The sequence below is a fragment of the Stegostoma tigrinum genome, chromosome 12 (assembly GCF_030684315.1).
Source record: "Stegostoma tigrinum isolate sSteTig4 chromosome 12, sSteTig4.hap1, whole genome shotgun sequence".
NCBI lineage: Eukaryota > Metazoa > Chordata > Chondrichthyes > Orectolobiformes > Stegostomatidae > Stegostoma > Stegostoma tigrinum.
In genome coordinates, this window is record NC_081365.1 from 17,449,292 (window position 1) to 17,468,388 (window position 19,097).

Genomic DNA, 19,097 nt, shown 5'->3' on the forward strand with positions numbered 1-19,097 from the left:
AAAGTTCCAACAATGCGAACAATAATCAGGTTTGATAAGTGCTCAGAGTGCGTTGGGAAGCTGGCTTTTGCAATGGGAAAAAGAAATGAGGTACACAAGGTATACGTGGAGCAGGGGAAGTAAAAGAGGGAGGTGATGAGCCACAGGAAAGGCATTGGTATGGTTGTAGGGAGGAGGAGGAGGAAGGTGGTGGTAGTGAGGAGGCAGGGCAAGGAAAAGGAAGACCGGCAGCGAGGGACAAGGTGTACAAGAGAAGATGATTAGGAGGGAAAAAGAGAAAGAGGGAAAGAGAGGGGGAAGAGTGGCAATATGGACAGACAAAAAGGGCAGTAAGGCACAGATTGAGCATATTGCGCAATTGTTACAGACAAAAGAAAAAAAATTAAAGACTAGATGCATCAGCAAACCAAGTGCACAGTTAGATGTCAGGGAGCAAAAACATCCGAGGAACAGCAAGAGGCAGGCTTTTTAGGCTTTTAAAATTTATGTAAATAAATTAACAAATTTCTGAGTTATGCCAATAAAATATATAGAGTCAGCAACATTTTTTTTTCATTTTAACACTTCAAATTTGCTTCTTTTCAGGTACTTCAAATGTGACAGGGTTTGGCACATCCAAAGGTCATTGAAAGCATACTATAAATGCAAGTACAGCTTTTTATTCACAAAATACGTAGTTAGCGTTGAAGACCACTTCTGGCCTTTGACCTTACTTTCCTTAAAGCTGCATTGTACTGAACCATTATTGCATCACATATCACAGCAGCTCGTATTTTGTGACGGCTTATTGCATTTTGTTGGAAGCATTTACTATTTTCTCAATTTTTTGGGAGGGGAATTTTTCTGCTTGTTTTTATTCCCTCAATCTCAACATCTCAAGGAGATTAAAATACCAGACAGCTAAAGTGTACCAGTGGTTGAACAACTGATGCTGAGGTTAACAGAAAGCAAGTTTAAGCAAGGTATTTAAATCGACAGTAAATCTAATATAATCCTTGGTATTCCAATAAATGTTACAGTTATTCCTAAAGATTGCTGCTTCTGGTGGGTTAATAGCAGTGTGGAACATTATAAAATCAGAGGAGAAAATCCTCACTCTCTTCTCACTCACTCCAGTCCAGGCCCAAATAAGTTACAGTAATAATGCTGACATTGTAATAATAAATTGTAATTATGCTGAGCACAATTTTTAAAAAAATTAATACACACTGTTGTCTCTTACCTGAATATTTACGAAGACACCATGGTATGTCTCAAACATAACTTTACTGCCTTTTACCTTTAGAGGGAATTCAAAAGGAATTTCTGTCCGGCCACTTGGAAGCTTTCCTGCCTTGGTTACCTCTATGCTATTGCTGATAAGCTGGATTGGCTGGGGAAAGACAGAAGAAACTCTGTGTTTCTGAGGAGTAGCTACGAAATGCTAAGGTTCAGTGTCTGACATTTGCGTGTCTCATGTTCCTCAACTCAAATGCAGAAGCCAAAGTCCCAGAACAGAGCTCCAGTAGTCCATGGTACTGTTCCGTTGCAGTGGCAAACAGATTGGGAATTTCATTAATCTGCATCATACCCGAGCTTGGAAAAGCACACTCCATCCTAGAAGTAAATCATCTTTGAACTTTATACACTCCACATACTTCTATTTTTGCACAGAACAGTAGACATGTAGCACAAATCAAATCCCTTGAGATAAATTAGCCCAACTTCGAGAACCACTGCATATTTGGGGAGTCAGAGATATGAGGGACAGCTTATAAATATATGCTGGCTCTCTCTCCTTGAAAAGGAAACACTTAAGTTTGCATTCATGAGCAAGCTAGCTCTTTGCACTGGACAACAAACCATGTAACTGGAAGGTTATCGCAGAAACAAAGTGGTGTACAGCTCTCCTCTGATAGGTAAAACACTCCCAGCTAAGTGCGGTGAAATTAGTTCAGACAATCCAATCGACATGAAGCAAGAGAAATAAAATGGAAAACAAACATTTAATGCTACAATGAGCTAATTTGAAGAGGAAAGGAGTAGGGACAACCTTGCATACCTTGACAGAATTGTAGAAAGCTTCAAATACACCAACACTCTTTGCACTGAGTTGCAGGCTAACGGCTCCATCCATGGCCAAGGTGATTCCCTGGTGCTGAATGGCTTCTTTACTGGAGAAAATAACTACTCCAGACAGAGTTTCCTGCAATAGAGCCACAGTACAGATCATGTCTTGCTGTTATTTAAAGCTGGCCCCACCTATTAGCAAACCATTTTGTTGTACACTCTTTAGTTTAACAAGCACTTAAAATTCCCCGGCACATGTAAAGACAGCTCAAATCAGCATGGAAATTTGAGATGCATTTTTTTTCCTTGTTTAATTATCTCAACACATATACAATTGGTGTTGTTACATTTATTCAGGCTGTGAAAATTAATTGGGGACCCACCTATGTTCACATATAAAGGAGACAAAGAAGATCCAAGATCCATTCCGACCTGCCCCAGAGGTATATCACGTGTCCAAAACGGTTGATTAAAAAAATGACTTAAGGGTTTTTTGACAGAGTTTGGTGTCCCTACCTCGGAGCCAGAAAATCCAGGTTCAAATTCTACCTGCCCTCGATGCATCATAACATGTCCAAACAAATTAATTGAAATTCCTTTGCTGTTATAACGTTGACCAGAGGAAATCACTGATAATCAAGCCCCACTATTCTACCAGTCATGCCAGTCGTGTAAATGTGTCAATACAATCATTAAAATTGATTTCCTTGTATACTGTCATTCAGAATAGAGCCACTTGCACCAGCCTTCTTCAATGAACTTTTTAAAAAAAACTTTTTCTTAACATACATTGATAAAACCATAATCTAGAATCAGAACCAATGTGAGGTTTTGCACTTAGCATTTAAAATCTAGGAGGAATGAAGGAGCAGTAAATGAGCCTCTTAAACAAATCGAAAAATGGAACACAAATGTAACAATACATTACACCGCAAGGTTATAACAAGAAAGTACCACATCTGAGGATTATCTGCACATTTTCCTAATCATGTCAGTTCAAGTCTTCTACATCACTGTGACTCAATCTGGTACTCAAATTGGTATAGGTATGGACTAGAATTATAAAGAAAAAGCTCAGCTGAGAACCACCTGCAAAAGTACTCTCAAAAAGACGGAAGTTTGCATACGTTGCATCTGTTCCATATCTATAAGAGGATGAAGAGCAGCCCGTAAAATCTGAAAGAACTGCAGATATTGTAAATAAGAAACAAAAATAGAAATTGCTGGAAAAACTCCAAGGAAGGGTCATCTCAACCCAAAACATTAACTCTGATTTCTCTCCATAGATGCTGTCAGACTTACTAAGCTTTTCGAGCAACTTCTGCTTAGTTCATGAAGAGTAGCCCACACTGTGAAAGAGTGAGAAAATAAAGACAGGCTAATTGAGTATTTGGTCAAAGGAATGCATTTTTGGGAAGGAAGAGTTTTCAGAAAGAATTCTAGAGACAAAGGGTATGGCAGCTGAAAAATCAACAAACAGTGAAGAGGTGAGAAGCAAACACAGAAAATACTGGAGATGCTCAGGCCTGACAGCATCTGTGGAAAGAAAAACAGTCAATATTGAATCTAAGATCATGAGCCTAAACAGTATAGTTATTTGATCATAAACACGTCTATCTTTTGAATCTATTCTTTGAACAAGGGAATCAATATTCCAAGTACTTGCTTGGCCTTTCTAAAACCTCCAGCAAAGTAATGATTGATAGCCAACTGCTTTAGCTACAACCACAATGCTAATGTGTGGCAAAATCACCTTCCAGCTGTTTATCTCCATTGCATACCTCTAAGTGGCACTAACTCCCAAAGACTGGATTTCAAGACACCAGTAATATGAAAGTAAATGCATTAAAGTCAAGAGATACGACCAATGCAAAAGCATTCCAGCCACCTTGAGTTAATCAAGCTATCGGATATCAGAATCAGAACTCACTATCATTGACAGAAGTCGAACACCAGATTGCAACCGCTTTGACAGGATATACATAGGATCAGGTAGAGTTAATGGTGAGTCCAAAGGCAAAAGGAAACATTTAGACAGCACAGATTAGCATTCTTCATTCAATTTTCCAATACAAAACCAACAAAATAGAAGAAAATTGCCAGTACATAGGTCCATTAATACTAGACAAAAGACAAACATATTGGAATTTCGTCTTTGAGGTTTTCCATACTGAAATAACCAGACACATGCCATCCTCAGTTTGCATTATTTGCTGCCTGAGCCGGTCCAACTTCTAACGTAATCTATACCGATGTGGTTATAGCGTCTTCCTACCACCAGAGGACAGCAAAGACACGCCTACTAAATTTTTCTGAATTTAAAGCCGATTACTTTATTTATGTAGAAGTCAGCTTTTGTTAAAAAATGTACAATAATGTTCATCAATTTCAGAACTTTCTATGGAGGAAACTTGCAGGAGGCACAGTAACAAAGTGCTGTCAGTCCCCAAGAGATCACACACATACTCCACCACACCCTTCCCCACTTGTTCAATAGAACTTAAATAATTTCAGGTCAGGGAGGAAATTGAGACAAGGGTGCAAGGTGGGAACAAAGGAAGAGGAAGGAATAACTGGCCCCAATATTCCTCAGAAGACAAAGCATCCGGAAACCTTTTGTAAGGTTATTTCAGCACATGACTGAAGCTGACTTGATGCAAGTATCGAACAGGAGTTCTGAGTTTTGATCATCTATCTTGACACCCCCAACAGGCCTCTTCTCACCGGTTCCCATTACAATATAACAAAGTCTAATATTTCATTACCTGTGTACATTGCAAACAATTTTCAGAATGACATGGCCAAAACATTAAGGAACAGAAAACGTGTATTTCCTTATAGCTTACATGGTGCAAGGGGAAAATACCTCCTTGTGAAGTACCTTATCCTCACAGAAATATTAACACAGTATCAAAGGGTTTAAATCAGTCTTACGCAGCAAAATTTCTTTCCTTTTCTCCTCGACTCCAACCTAGAGTCTGATGTTACAAGGCCTTCGGTACATTTTCATTGTGCTTGCTGTACATTGAACATAAGACTTAACAGGGTGCTATTTCAACCACATAAATCATAACAGCAGAGTCCAGTCACACACTCACCAATGTTGGTAACACATACTTCCTGTATAGTAAGGAAAGGAATCCAACACAATCCAGGGCAATTTCTGTACTGTTACTGTCTAACGGTACCAGTTAAAATGGGCACAGAGCAGGGTTACACTGACAATCATTGCAGTCTGGATGGCTCAGTTATCTACTGAGCAAGCCTTTTGGACTAACTGAACAGCAAGCAGCATTTAAAAAAGAGAACATTCAGTTATGGTGTCTGCTTCAAGTCTGCAAACAGTTAAAACAATGAATAGCTTACCAAATCAGATAAATTCAGAAACACAAAATACTGTTCAAATAAGACGACATCTGGATAGGTACAAAATGCAGTTGACTTGTTAATACGGATTTTGTTTTGCACAGGGTGATGTTCTTTTTAAGCCTTTTGTTTCTGCCCAATTATCAATCCCCCAGGTGATCAAAGCATTGATTTTGAAACTGAAGGGCAATCTCAAAATTCTCTTTGCCCTACAGTAGCGATAAGCAGGCAATGTTATGACAAGAGTGGGTAATTTTCAAGGAAATAATTAGATTGTAGGCATCACCCATGACATAAAGTCACAGACGGATTCACAAGAGGCTTCTGTTTTAATTAGCAGCTCTGCTAATTAGCATCTGCCACTTATAGATATTATGAAGCAATTTTCAATAGAAAAATTCAACAACTAACTAATTTTCAAAAATTAATTGTTTATAAGATTAATACAAGAAATAAGAAAATTAAATGGTGTCAAACCTTGATTAAATGTGCTATTTATGTATCATTTCAACCAATATACAGGTCAGCTGATCTTCCACTCATGCCACAAAGTATAGTTTTAATTTTAATTCCACTGTCCAGTTTGGGCTGGGGTCCCTAGTTAGATTCAGAATCCTGACCTCCAGTCCTTGTAAATCATCTCCAACCCCACTTTTCTCTCAAGTCATCGTATCTGCTGTTGCTTTGCATATCCACGTGTCCCCTTCCCAAGATGCCATGAAGACCTCTAATCAGGTTACTGCAGCGGTCACACTACTGAAATGACTCTTACCAAAGTCACAAATTACATCAGAGACAAAAATAGAAATTGCAGGAAAAGCTCAGCAGGTCTGGTAGCATCTTTAGAGAGAAATCAGAGTTCTGAAGAAGGCTCATTCAGCCTGAAACAATGGAAATTACAGAAAAAGCTCTACAGGTCTGGCTGAATCTGTGAAGAGAAATCACTAAATGTTTCAGGTTGAGGGAGCCTTCTTCAGAACTCTGATTTCTCTCCAAAGATGCTACCAGACCTGTTGAGCTTTTCCTGTAATTTCCATTGTCTTTGATTTATAGCAACTGCAGTTCTTCACATTTGTATTCACAAATTACATCCTCAGGTCAAGGTAATCCATCTCTCTATATCCCTCCTAATCTGTTTGCAACATATGACACAGTTTACCAATAACCCTCCTCCAATATTTCTCCATTATCAGTATGGTGGGGCTGCACTTGTTTGGTTCCACTCTTATGTAGCTTTAGCCACAAGTTTAACTACAACACATTATTTTCCTGCTCCTGTTATCTGTGGTGTTCTGAAGGATTTATCCTTGGCCCCTAATTCTCACTTACTTGCTGGGCCTCAGCAGCATCAGGTTCTAAATTCAGACATCCTGACGTCCCAAATAGCTCTAACTCACAATCACCACTATCAAACCCTCCTCCTGTTTAAAAATTGTTACACTGCTCATCTGCAACGCAGAATAAATTTACATAAATTTCCAAAGAAATAATCGGGAAGATTGAAGATATTGCTTTCAGCGCCTCCCACACAAATGTTAGTCTCTAACCACCAGCGCCACCTTTCCAGCCAACCTCCCACCCTTCATAAACTTCAGCTTGTCCAAAACTGTTGACCGTATCCTAAAGCACAGCAAATCCAATTCTCATTACCCTTGCCCAACATTGTCTTCCAGTCTACCAATGCTTTGATTTATTTTATATTTCTTTGATCACTTTACATCTCGCTAATTGTCAAATGAACCAGAGATGATATTTGCTTCCACTGATTATCAACCTTACTGCTACTAAAAACTTCTTCACTCGTTCCACAGTTTGTTATTTTACATGTCTCCACTCTCAGGGTTTATCTACCACAGCAGCAAGTCAGTTCTGAAAGAGAGTCATATCAGACTCAAAATATTAACTCAGTTTCTTGCTCTACACATAATTTTAGAACTGCTGAGGTCTGAACACTTTCAAGATGTTGCATGTTTTATACAATACTCCATTTACATGTTCTTTAGGTTCTAAAGAGTGAACTATACTTCCTTTTTCCTATGAACTGAAAATGTTCGTGCCTTTCTCTCGAGGAATATTCTCGGCTCACCCATATAAACAGTGAACAGAAGTGCTGCTGAAACAGAACCAACTGATAGACTTACACCCATTTTCAACCATTGAAAATTTGCCCTAAACTCCCACTGTTTCTCTCTTCTAACTTTTAATAATCCAGTTTGCTTTTTTTAAAAAATTGTTCACTAATCCATAATCCTCTCTAATAATCTCCCATGTCATATGGGAGGCGACACGATGGCTCAGTGGTTAGCACCGTAGCCTCACAGTACCAGGGACCCGGGTTTGACACCAACCTCAGGCGACTGTGTGGAGCTTGCACATTGTCCCCATGTCTGCGTGGCTTTCCTCCGGGTGCTCCGGTTTCCTCCCACAGTCGAAAGATGTGCAGGCTGGGTGGATTGGCCATGCTAAATTGCCTGTAGTGTTCAGGGGTGTGTGGATTATAGGGAGATGGGTCTGGGTGTGATGCTTCAAGGGGTAGCGTGGACTTGTTGGGCCAAGGGGCCTGTTTCCATGCTGCAGGGAATGTAATCTAATCTATCTTGTAAAAGGCTATTCTAATGCTGAGGTACATTGCACTTCCCCTATCTGCCACAACTGGCCTCAATTCATTCAATTATATGAGGTTTGTTGAGTAGAGCTCAACCTTTTGAAGTTTATGCTGGTTGCTTCTAAATGTACCTAAAATATGTAGTAAAGATTGTAAACTGTTTATGTTAAATTAACTGATCTGTAATTACCAGATTAGCCTTGACTCCAGCAGCCAGCTTCCTGTTCTTCTCTGGTGACACCCAAAGAAATTAAAATTTGACTAATCTTTAACACAGTGCCTTTTTCATTAGCAATATATGTTTCTTCTCCAACCCCCAACAGTATACCCAAGCCTCCCAATGTAGTTCTGCACTGATTCAAACACAAAGGAGAGGGATACTTTACTTGAGGAGAAAGTACAGGACAATCATCTATGAAAATTATACTCAAACCAAATGGCAGCTCCTCCAAAAGTGAATGAGAAACAAGAAATAGGGAGACAAATATGACGTGGAGGTGTCAGTGTTGGACTGGGGTGGGCAAGGTCAGAAGTCCCATGACACCAGGTTATAGTCCAACAGGTTTATTTGAAGTCACAAGCTTTCAGAGCCTCAGCCCTTCTTCAGGTGTTAGTGAGAGAGACAGCATCAGACACAGAATTTAAGTAAAAGATCAAGGTTCACATCACTGATGAGGATGTATTGAACAAACCTAAGATGCTATTAAACCTTTAATTAGTTTGAAGGTTTTAATTGATAAATATGTATATTTAATTCCCAGATTTAATTCCCGGAATTCCTTTCCGGTCCCGGTCGGTGACTCTCACTCACACTGGGGTGAATTTGCAGCTGCAGATACATTTATTTTGTTCAAAAAGCACACAATTTACAGACAGTCAATCAATGTGGCATTTTATAAATTCCCACTTTAGATATAAGACCAATCTGATTCCAAATGAGAACACAAAGATTCTAAATAATGCGCCACTTCTAAATGTCACCACTTCTTTACATTAATAGAAACTTTTGTTCTTACTTCATATGAGGAAGTGATGGCCTACTGGTACTACCGCTGGACTGTTAATCCAGAAACCCAGATAATGTTCTGGGGATAATGGGAACTGCAGATGCTGGAGATTCCAAGATAATAAAATGTGGGGCTGGATGAACACAGCAGGCCAAGCAGCATCTCAGGAGCAGGTGCTCCTGAGATGCTGCTTGGCCTGCTGTGTTCATCCAGCCCCACATTTTATTATAATGTTCTGGGGACCTTGGTTCCAACCCTGTCACGGCAGATGGTGGCATTTGAATTCAGTAAAAATCTGGAATTAAGAATCTAATGATGACTGTGAATCCACTGTTGATTGTTGGAAAATCCCATTTGGTTTACTAATGTCCTTTAGGGAAGGAAACTGCCATCTTTACCTGGCCAGGCCTACATGAGGCTACAGAGCCACAGCAATGTGGCTGACTCTCAATTGCCCTCTAGGCAATTAGGGATAGGCATGTAAAAACATTGTGTTTTACTTCACCAGGACGTGAGCTTGACAGCTCATTTGAGGTGAAAGTGCAGAGTGGTCATCGATGGAAACTATACTCAAATCAACTATCAGTTCCTTCTAAAGTAAAGGCAAAATGTCAACATCCGAGGAGTTGCTATTGATGAGAAAGTTAACCAAATAATCACGTAAATACTGTGAATATACAAGCAGGTCAGAGACGAGGAATTCGGCAGGAATAACTTATTCCTGACTCCCCAGAGCCTCTGTCTTCTGCAAGTCAAGAGTGTGATGAAATATTGTCCATATGCTTAGATCAGTGCTGCACTAATGACTCTTAAGAAACTCATCATCATCCAGGACAAAGCAGCCCACTTGATCACTAGTCCAACCAGCACCTTAAACATTCAGTCCCTCCGTCAGTGCATACCATATATAAAATGCACTACAGTAATTTACCAAGTCTCTTTAATAGCATCTTCCAAAACCCCCAACTTCTCCCAATGGGAAGGTGAACGACAACTGGTGTATAACACCAACATCCAAAAGTCCCCTCCAACCCACACACTAACATAACCTGGAATTAAACAACAGTGAAGGGACAGTGACAGAAACAGAAATCAGGAACTTCCTTCCTAATACCACTCTGGGTGTACCCAGACCAATGGACTCCATCAGGTTCAAGGTGGTGGTTCACTGTCAACATCAAGAACAGTCAGGGGCAGAATAAAAACAGGCCTTGCCAGTGATGCCCACATCCCACCAAAGAACATGCACTACAGAACATGAGACAGCATGAAGAACAAGGAGAGCAAGTAGTTAGAGACAAAGAAAGATGGAGAAATATATTGTGACTAAAGCAAGTGAGGAAGGAAACGAAGACAAGAGAAGACGACTCAGTACTTGAACAAGTATTACAGCATCACGGACAGGAATGATACCTGAATCTCCCAAAAAAAATCAAACAAACAACAAATGTCCAAATGAGCAAACTGCTTCAAAAGATTTCCAACGATAACAGCCAGCTATTTTTCAAAAATCTAAAAACATCAGACTTTATAGTCAACCATCCCGTTGAGGGATGCAAATCAAAATGTATTAAGTAATGTTGCTTAACATTTCAAGTTAAATAGAATTCCAGAATCCCTGTGGGGCAGTAAAGCCATTTGGCCCATGAAATCTGCACCAATCCTCTGAACAGCATCCTACCCAGACCCTGTACTCCCCCATTTACCATGGCTAATCCACCCAGCGTACATATCCCTGGAACCACTTGGCAATTTACCATGGCCAATCTACCCAACCGGCTCATCTTTGAATAGCGAGGAGAAAGTGGAGCACCTGAAGAAACCATGCAGATATGGGGAAAACATTCAAACTCCACACTCACATTAATCAAAGACTTGAACTGAACTCAGGTCCCTGTACTGTGTGGTAGCAGTGCTAAACACTGTTTGGAATAAGCCTCTTGAGCCAACTCCACCATTCAAAAAGAACCATGGCTAATCTGATCTCAAATATGATCTTAAATTGACACTCCGTGATTCTGAGACAATGCCCTCTGGTCCTAGACTGTCCCATGAGGAGATACATGCTCTCAGCATTTACCTCGTCAAGCCTCTTAAGAATTTTTTTGTAACTCCAGTGACAAAGACCCAGCCTGCTTAGCCTTTGCTCATAGGGCACTATTTCTATCCAAATAATCATCCAGTATCCCTTGAAAGCTTCAACTGAATCTGTCTCAAGCACATTTCCAGGCATCGCATCCCATATTTTAACAACTCACTATCTAAATAAAGCTTTTTCTCACATCGCCCTCGCTTCTTTTGCGTCACTTTAAAATCAATGTCCATTTGTTCTTGCTCCTTTTACAAGGGTGATAGCTTCTCCCTATGTACTTTTTCCAGCCTGCTCATGACTTGGAAAATCAGATTTCCTGTCAGCTGCCTTCTCTTCACAGAACAGTCACAACTTCTACAGTCTATCCCCATAACTCAAATTCCTCACAACTGGATTTTTATAAGTTCTTGTAAATCACTTCTGCACTCTCTCTAGTTCATTCACTCTTTCCAACAATGTGGTGCCCACAAAGTACACAGGATTAACAAGTGTCTTGTACCTGATCATCATCACCTCCTTTGCTCTTGTGCTGTGCTGCTTGCTATCAAAGCCAACGATTTTCTCTGCCTGTCTAGCTACCTTCATTGATTTGTGCTCCAACACCCCCTTTAGAACTATACACCCCATTTTGTTAGCGAGTTTTGAGAAGATTTGTAGCTCAGGTTGAGGTTCTGGATGTGAGTTTGCTCGCTGAGCTGGAAGGTTAGTTTTCAGACGTTTCGTCACTTTTTTTTATTTGAAAAAATATACTTTATTCATAGAATGTACAAAAAATAAAACATTTATACACCTACCCAGTCATGCAAGCCACTCCGGGTTACCTGGGGGTACGTACACCAACTAAAGGGAAAAAAAACAAAACAGAGAAAAAAAAACAAAGCAAAGAAACCGCCCCGGCAGTCGTCACCCCGCACAGTCCCAGTTGGCCCCCTGACCAGTTGGAGAAGGCGCCAGCTGGGCCCAGTTACCAGATAGGATTCTTTTCCCTTTTCTGGACGAGGGGGCTCATACGGTGGTCTTTCCCCACCGCGCCTTGGCGGCGGCTGCCCCAAGCTTTAGCGCGTCCCTCAGCACGTAGCCCTGGACCTTGGAGTGCGCCAGTCTGCAACACTCGGTCGGGGTCAGTTCTTTCAGCTGGCAGACCAGCAAGTTGCGGGCAGACCAAAGAGCGTCTTTCACCGCACTGATGGTCCTCCAGGCGCAGTTGATGTTGGTCTCGGTGTGCGTCCCCGGAAACAGCCAGTAGAGCACGGAGTCCCGCGTCACGGAGCTGCTCGGGACGAACCTCGACAAATACCACTGCATCCCCCTCCAGACCTCCTGCGCATAGGCACACTCCAGAAGGAGGTGATCAACAGTCTCGTCCCCCCCGCAGCCACCTCGAGGGCAGCGTGCGGTGGCGCAGAGATTCTGGGCATGCATAAAGGATCTCACTGGCAGAGCCCCTCTTACCGCCAGCCAAGCAATGTCCTTGTGCTTGTTTGAAAGTTCTGGCGATGAGGCATTCTGCCAAACGACTTTGGCAGTCTGCGTGGGGAACCACACGACGGGATCCACTCTCTCCTTTTCCCGAAGGGTCCTGAGGATACTACGTGCTGACCACTGCCTGACGGCCTTGTGGTCAAAGGTGTTTCCTTTTAAAAATTTCTCCACGAAGGACAGGTGGTACGGAACGGTCCAACTACTCGGAGCGTTCTGCGGCAACGAGGCCAGGCCCATCCTTCGCAACACCGGGGACAGGTAGAACCTCAGTAAGTAGTGACACTTGGTGTTTGCGTACTGAGGATCTACGCACAGCTTGATGCAGCCACACACAAAGGTAGCCGTCAGGGCGAGGGTGGCGTTTGGTACGCCAAATCCCCCATTTCCCAGGTCTTTGTACATGGTGTCTCTGCAGACCCGGTCCATCCTCGACCCCCAAATGAAGTGGAAGATGGCCCGGGTGACCGCAGCGGCGCAGGTCCAGGTAATAGGCCAGGCCTGCGCCACATACAACAGTACCGAAAGCCCCTCGCACCTGACAACCAGGTTCTTACCCGCGACGGAGGGGGACCGGAGCGTCCACCTGCCCAGCTTCTGCTTAAATTTCGCGATACGCTCCTCCCAAGTCTTAGTGCATGCCCCAGCTCCACCAAACCAAACACCCAGCACCTTCAGGCAGTCTGTCCTGACGGTGAAGGGGATGAAGGAGCGGTCGTCCCAGTTCCCGAAGAACATGACCTCGCTCTTACCCCTATTGACTTTGGCACCCGAGGCCAGTTCAAACTGGCCGCAGATGTCCAACAGCCTACTCACCGACCGACGATCGGTGCAGAAGACGGCGACATCATCCATGCACAGGGAGGTCTTGACCTGAAGGCCTCCGCTGCCTGGGATAGTCACGCCCTTCAGGCTCACGTCCTTCCTGATGGAGGCGGCGAAGGGCTCCACACAGCACACGAACAAGGCAGGAGAGAGCGGGCAGCCCTGCCTGACTCCAGATCTGATGGGAAAACTGTCTGATTCCCACCCGTTGATCGAGACTGCGCTAACGATGTTGGCGTAGAGCAGCCGGATCCAATTGCGGATGCCCTCCCCGAACCCCAATTTGGAGAAGACGTCCCTCATGTAAGCATGAGAGACCCTGTCGAAGGCCTTCTCCTGGTCCAGGCTGACGAGGCAGGTGTCCACCCACCTGTCCTGTACGTAGGCGATCGTATCCCTGATGAGCGCGAGGCTCTCAGCGATCTTCCTGCCCGGCACAGCACAGGTTTGGTCAGGGTGAATCACTGACTCCAGGACAGACCTGACCCGGTTGGCAATGACCTTGGCCAGGATTTTGTAGTCCACGTTCAAAAGTGAAATGGGACGCCAATTCTTAATTTCTTCCCTCTCCCCCTTCCTCTTGTAAATGAGGGTGATGATGCCCTTCCTCATGGACTTGCACATTTCCCCTGCCCGAAGTGCACTATCGTACACCTCCAGCAGGTCCTGGCTGACCAGGCCCCACAGAGCGGAATACAGCTCGACCGGTAAGCCGTCGCTTCCGGGAGTCCTATTCCTCTGCAAGGACTTGAGGGCTCTAGCCAGCTCGTCCAGGGATATCGGCCGGTCCAGCCACTCCCTCGTGCCGTCGTCTAAGACCTCCATGATAGACGACAGGAACGACTCGGAGGCCGTGCTGTCCGTGGGCTTCGTGTCGTACAGTCCGGCATAGAAGGATCTGCTGATCCTCAAAACGTCAGGCCGAGACGACGTCACCGAGCCGTCGTTCTCCTTCAGCCGGCTAAGCACAGAGCTCTCTTTGTGCACCTTCTGAAAGAAGAAACGCGAGCATGTCTCGTCTTGCTCCATGGAGCGGACCCTGGACCGGAAGATTATCCTGGAGGCCTCCGTGGCGAAGAGCGAGGCTTGCTGGCCCCTCACCTCGCGGAGGTCCTCCGTGACATCGACCCCCATCAACTGCAGAAGGAGCAGGTTCTGCACCCTTTTCTGGAGTCGCGACAGCTTTCCCCGCCTCTCTCTTGCCTTCTGAACACCCTTGAGGACAAAGAACCTCTTGATGTTCTCCTTCACCGTCTCCCACCAGTCGCCTGGAGACTCAAAGAGGGGTTTCACGGTTCTCCAACCGGCGTACTCCCTCTTAAGCTCCTCAACGTTCTCTGGGGTCAACAGAGTCATGTTGAGCTTCCACGTCCCCTTGCCGGCCGGCTGGTCGTCCTGTAAGTGACAGTCGGCCAACAGGAGGCAGTGGTCAGAGAAAAACACCGGCTCGACACCGGTGGATCTGACCGAGAACGTCCGTGACACAAACAGGAAATCTATCCTTGAGCGGATAGACCCGTCTGGCCGCGACCAGGTGTACCTCTGCTGCGCTCCGTCTGCAGGGGTGCTGAAGACGTCGAGCAGCTTGGCGTCCTTCACCGTGCCCATCAGGAATCTGGACGTGACGTCCAGTTGAATCACCCCACCCGCTGTCCCCACGCCGGATCTTGCAGTTGAAGTCTCCGCCTAGGATGACCGGCCTGGACGTAGCCAGCAGGGGTGGAAGCCGCTGCAGGACGGCCAACCGCTCACTCCGTACAGCTGGGGCGTACACGTTGATCAGCCTCAGGGGAGCATTCCTGTAGGTGATGTCAGCCACTAGGAGGCGCCCCCCAACCACCTCCTGAACTTGAGAGATGGTGAAGTTGTGCCCCCGCAGCAGAATAGCCAGGCCCAAGGAGCGACAGTCGTTACCCCCCGACCAGATCGAAGGCCCACAGGTCCAGGCGCCGGACCATTTCCCGTACCTGCCGAGGTGCGGTATCCCGCACTCCTGCAGAAACAGGAGGTCCGCCTTGATGGTGGTCAGGTAGGCCAACGTGGACACACATCTCGCGGTTGACTTGACGCTGCGCACATTAATGCTCGCAACTCGTACCCCCATTGTGGGCAGTGACCACAGTACCCTCCCCAAGTCCAAGGTCCAGCCCCTCCATCTGTCCCTTCATGCCCATTGCCCGGGCTAACTGCTGGACGCTCTCTGGGCTCAGGAAACCGTCCGTGCTGCCTTCCGGGTGGCATCCCCCCGTCAGGGGTGCGGAGGCAGGAGGGTCCGGCTCCGGATCAGGCTGGGACGTGCTGTTTCCTCCTTCCCGCCTGGAAGTTCTGGGGGGCCCTCCAGTGCTCCAGCGGCACTTGACTGGGTGTCGGAGTGAGCCTCAGGACGCCTCCCGTCACCTGGAAGCGGGGTGCTGCTTTCCTTCCCCCTCGAGACCTTTAACTTCTGCTTCGGGTGGGCCCTCTCCGAATCCTCCTCGTCAGAGGAGCTCTTATAGCCCCCCCGTAGCTGCCTCTTCCCGCCTGATTGTTGCGGTTCCTGGGCCCATCGATGCACCTTCCTCCTCGCTTTCCGGACTGTTATCCACTCCCCTGGGTCGCCTGTCGCCGCCTCCATTGGCTCCGGGTTGTCGGGGGGGGGATCGGAGCCTGCAGGGGTGCTTTGCTGGCCTCGGGCCCATCCTGCAGGGCTGGGCCCTCCTGCACGGCCTGGCCCTCCTGCACATTAGTGGGGTCCTTGCTGGGCCCTGGTGCCTTCCTCTCCTCCGGGGGGGCTGGCCCCGCATTTCCCCTGCCGGCGACCTGGGCGTAGGTGGTACCCGGCCGCGGGCATGCCCTATAGAAGTGGCCCGCTTCCCCGCAAAGGTTGCAGCTTGTCTCTCGTGGGCAATCCTTTGCAAGGCGTCCCTCCTCCCTGCAGATGGTAGCTTTGCAGTCGGCCGCCATGTGACCTGACCTACCACAGGCATGGCAGACTTTAGGTTGCCCTGCATAGGTCAGGTAGTCCCTGCTCCCGCCGATCGCGAAGCTGGACGGTGGGTGTGCGACATTCCCGTCTGCGCCCATCCTCAGCGTCACCTTGACCTGTCTCTTACTCGTCCAGATGCCAAAGGGGTCCACGATGTCAGTTAGGTCCCCTTCCACCTTCACATACCTTCCGAGGAAGGTCAGGACATCAACTGCTGGCACATGCGGGTTGTACATGTGTACAGTCACCATACGGCTCCTCTGTGCTGGCATCACAAACAGTGGGACAGCGGTCAATACAGAGAGGGGGCCCTCACCTCCTTTCTCCTTGAAAACCTCCAGGAAGCGCTCGCAAAGCTTGGCACTCCGGAAGGTCACATCGTAAAAACCTCCTCAGGGGAAATCCTGCAAGCAGTAAATGTCCGCAGCAGCAAACCCACAACAGTCCAACAGGACCCTCTTCACGAAGAAGGTGCGGTCCACAGGTGCACCTTCATCCACCTTCTTTACAGAAACACGGATGGTGTTCCGGACCCCCTGACCTGGGGCACGAGCACTTGCCGCAGCCATCGTTGCAGGTTGGCTGCTCCCCTGAACCAGCGTTAGGCCGAAGCCAGCATTAAGATCCACTGGTCGCAAGGGTGCACAGCCAACCCGACGTCCTCCTTTCACCTCCAAGACAGCACTCTCATCCTCTCGGTCCACAAGAGAGTGGGTCTTTATTGTGTTCGAGATGTAAGCTAGTTCACTGAGCTGTAAGGTTTGTTCCCAGACGTTTCGTCACCATTCTAGGTAACATCATCAGTGAGCCTCCGACGAAGCGCTGGTGTTATGTCCCGCTTTCTGTTTATCTGGTTAGGTTTCCTTGGGTTGGTGATGTCATTGCCTGCATTGATGATGTCATTTCCTGTTTTTTTTCCCCCCCTCAGGGGATGGTAGATTGGCTCCAAATCAAGGTGTTTGTTGATGGAGTTCCGGTTGAAATGTCATGCTTCTAGGAATTCTCGTGCGTGTCTTTGTTTGGCTTGTCTTAGGATGGATGTGTTGTCCCAATCAAAGTGGTGTCCTTCCTTATCTGTATGTAAGGATACGAGTGATCGTGGGTCATGTCGTTTTGTGGCTAGTTGATGTTCATGATTCTGGTGGCTAGCTTTCTGCCAGTTTGTCCAATGTCGTGTTTGTCACAGTTCTTGCAAGGTATTTTGTAGATGACGTTTGTTTTGCTTGTTGTCTGTATAGGGTCTTTTAAGTTCATTAGCTGCTGTTTTAGTGTGTTGGTGGGTTTGTGGGCTACCCTGATGCCAAGAGGTCCGAGTAGTCTGGCAGTCATTTCGGAAATGTCTTTGATGTAGGGGAGAGTGGTTATGGTTTCTGAGCCTGTTTTGTCTGTTTGTTTGGGTTTATTGCTGAGGAATCGGTGGACTGCGTTCATAGGGTACCCATTCTTTTTGAATACGCTGTTTCGGTGATTTTCCTCTGCTCTGCGTAGTTCCTCTGTGCTGCAGTGTGTGGTGGCTCGTTGGAATAATGTTCTAATGCATACATCAACAAACACATTGATTTGGAACCAATCCACCATCCCCTGAGAAAAAGCACAGGAAATGACATCACCAACCCAAGGAAACCTAACCAGATAAAGAGAAAGTGGGACATAACACCAGTGCTTCGTCAGAGGCTCACTGATGACGTTACCTAGAATGGTGACGAAATGTCTGAAAACTAACCTTCCAGCTCAGCGAGCAAACTCACATCCAGAACCCCTTTTTGTTTCAGAGATAGTGGGAACTGCAGATGCTGGAGAATCTGAGATAACAATGTGTAGAGCTGGATGAACACAGCAGGCCAAGCAGCATCAGAGGAGCATCCTGCTCCTCTGATGCTGCTTAGCCTGCTGTGTTCAGCCAGCTCCACACCTTGTTATCTTACACCCCATTTTGTGTTGTCTTTGAATTTTCTGCCAACCAAAGGATATGGAACGGCACAGCAAAAAAAAAAGGAAAGCAAGCACGGATACAGGATTCCCCTCAGTAAAATAATAAAGCAGCAGTCGTTTCAGTGATAAACACAGATCATTCAGTATGTGCAACAACAAAACAGTTTAAGATTACATCTCTTTCTTACCTGTTAACTGATTTTACAACAGTTATAATTAAAGAGAAGAGTTAGCACTGCTGGTATTATGCCATTCCTAGCGTACAATTCTTACTGATCAATTTGGTTGAAAATTCAAAATTACAAAGTTTAAAATCTATACACAGAAATACATCTTTAAATAGAGAGTTAAAAAATTGAAAAATCAGTTATATATTTACAAAACAGATTTTCTGTGGTGAATAAATCTATACCTGCAGTATTGGTCCACTTACTTAAGATGTTATCTCATTGGAGGCAGTTCAGGGAAGGTTCACATGAACGGTCCCCAGCACAGAGGGAACATCTTATCAGTGAAGCTTAAACAGGTTGGGACTCTATTAATTGGAATTTAGAAAAATAAGACATGAAGGATTCTTAAGATGCGCGAGTGAATAAATGCTGAGAGGATGTTTCCCCTTATGGGAGAGTACAGGACCCAGAAGGCAGTCTTAGAATTAACTGATAAATTAGAAATGAGAAGGAAATTCTTCTCCCAGAGGGGTGACAGTCTTTGTCACAGTGAGCAGCGGGGACAGACTTCTTATGCACATTTAAGGCCAAAACTCCCATTACAGCA

At 45.5% G+C, this 19,097-nt stretch overlaps 1 protein-coding gene across 2 annotated transcripts in view; it reads right to left on the reverse strand.

The window, feature by feature from the left end:
- The window catches only part of vps26c (VPS26 endosomal protein sorting factor C), a 62,580-nt gene that overhangs the window by 32,786 nt on the left and 10,697 nt on the right, over positions 1–19,097 (reverse strand). Inside the window, exons 2-3 of one of the 2 annotated variants that reach the window (XM_059650151.1) lie at positions 2,042–2,185; positions 1,223–1,372 (exon numbers count right to left, since the gene is read on the reverse strand). In XM_059650151.1, the coding sequence (XP_059506134.1) occupies positions 1,223–1,372; positions 2,042–2,185 (294 nt within the window). The remainder of the gene's footprint in view (positions 1–1,222; positions 1,373–2,041; positions 2,186–19,097) is intronic. The other variant, XM_059650153.1, reaches the window with a different exon arrangement.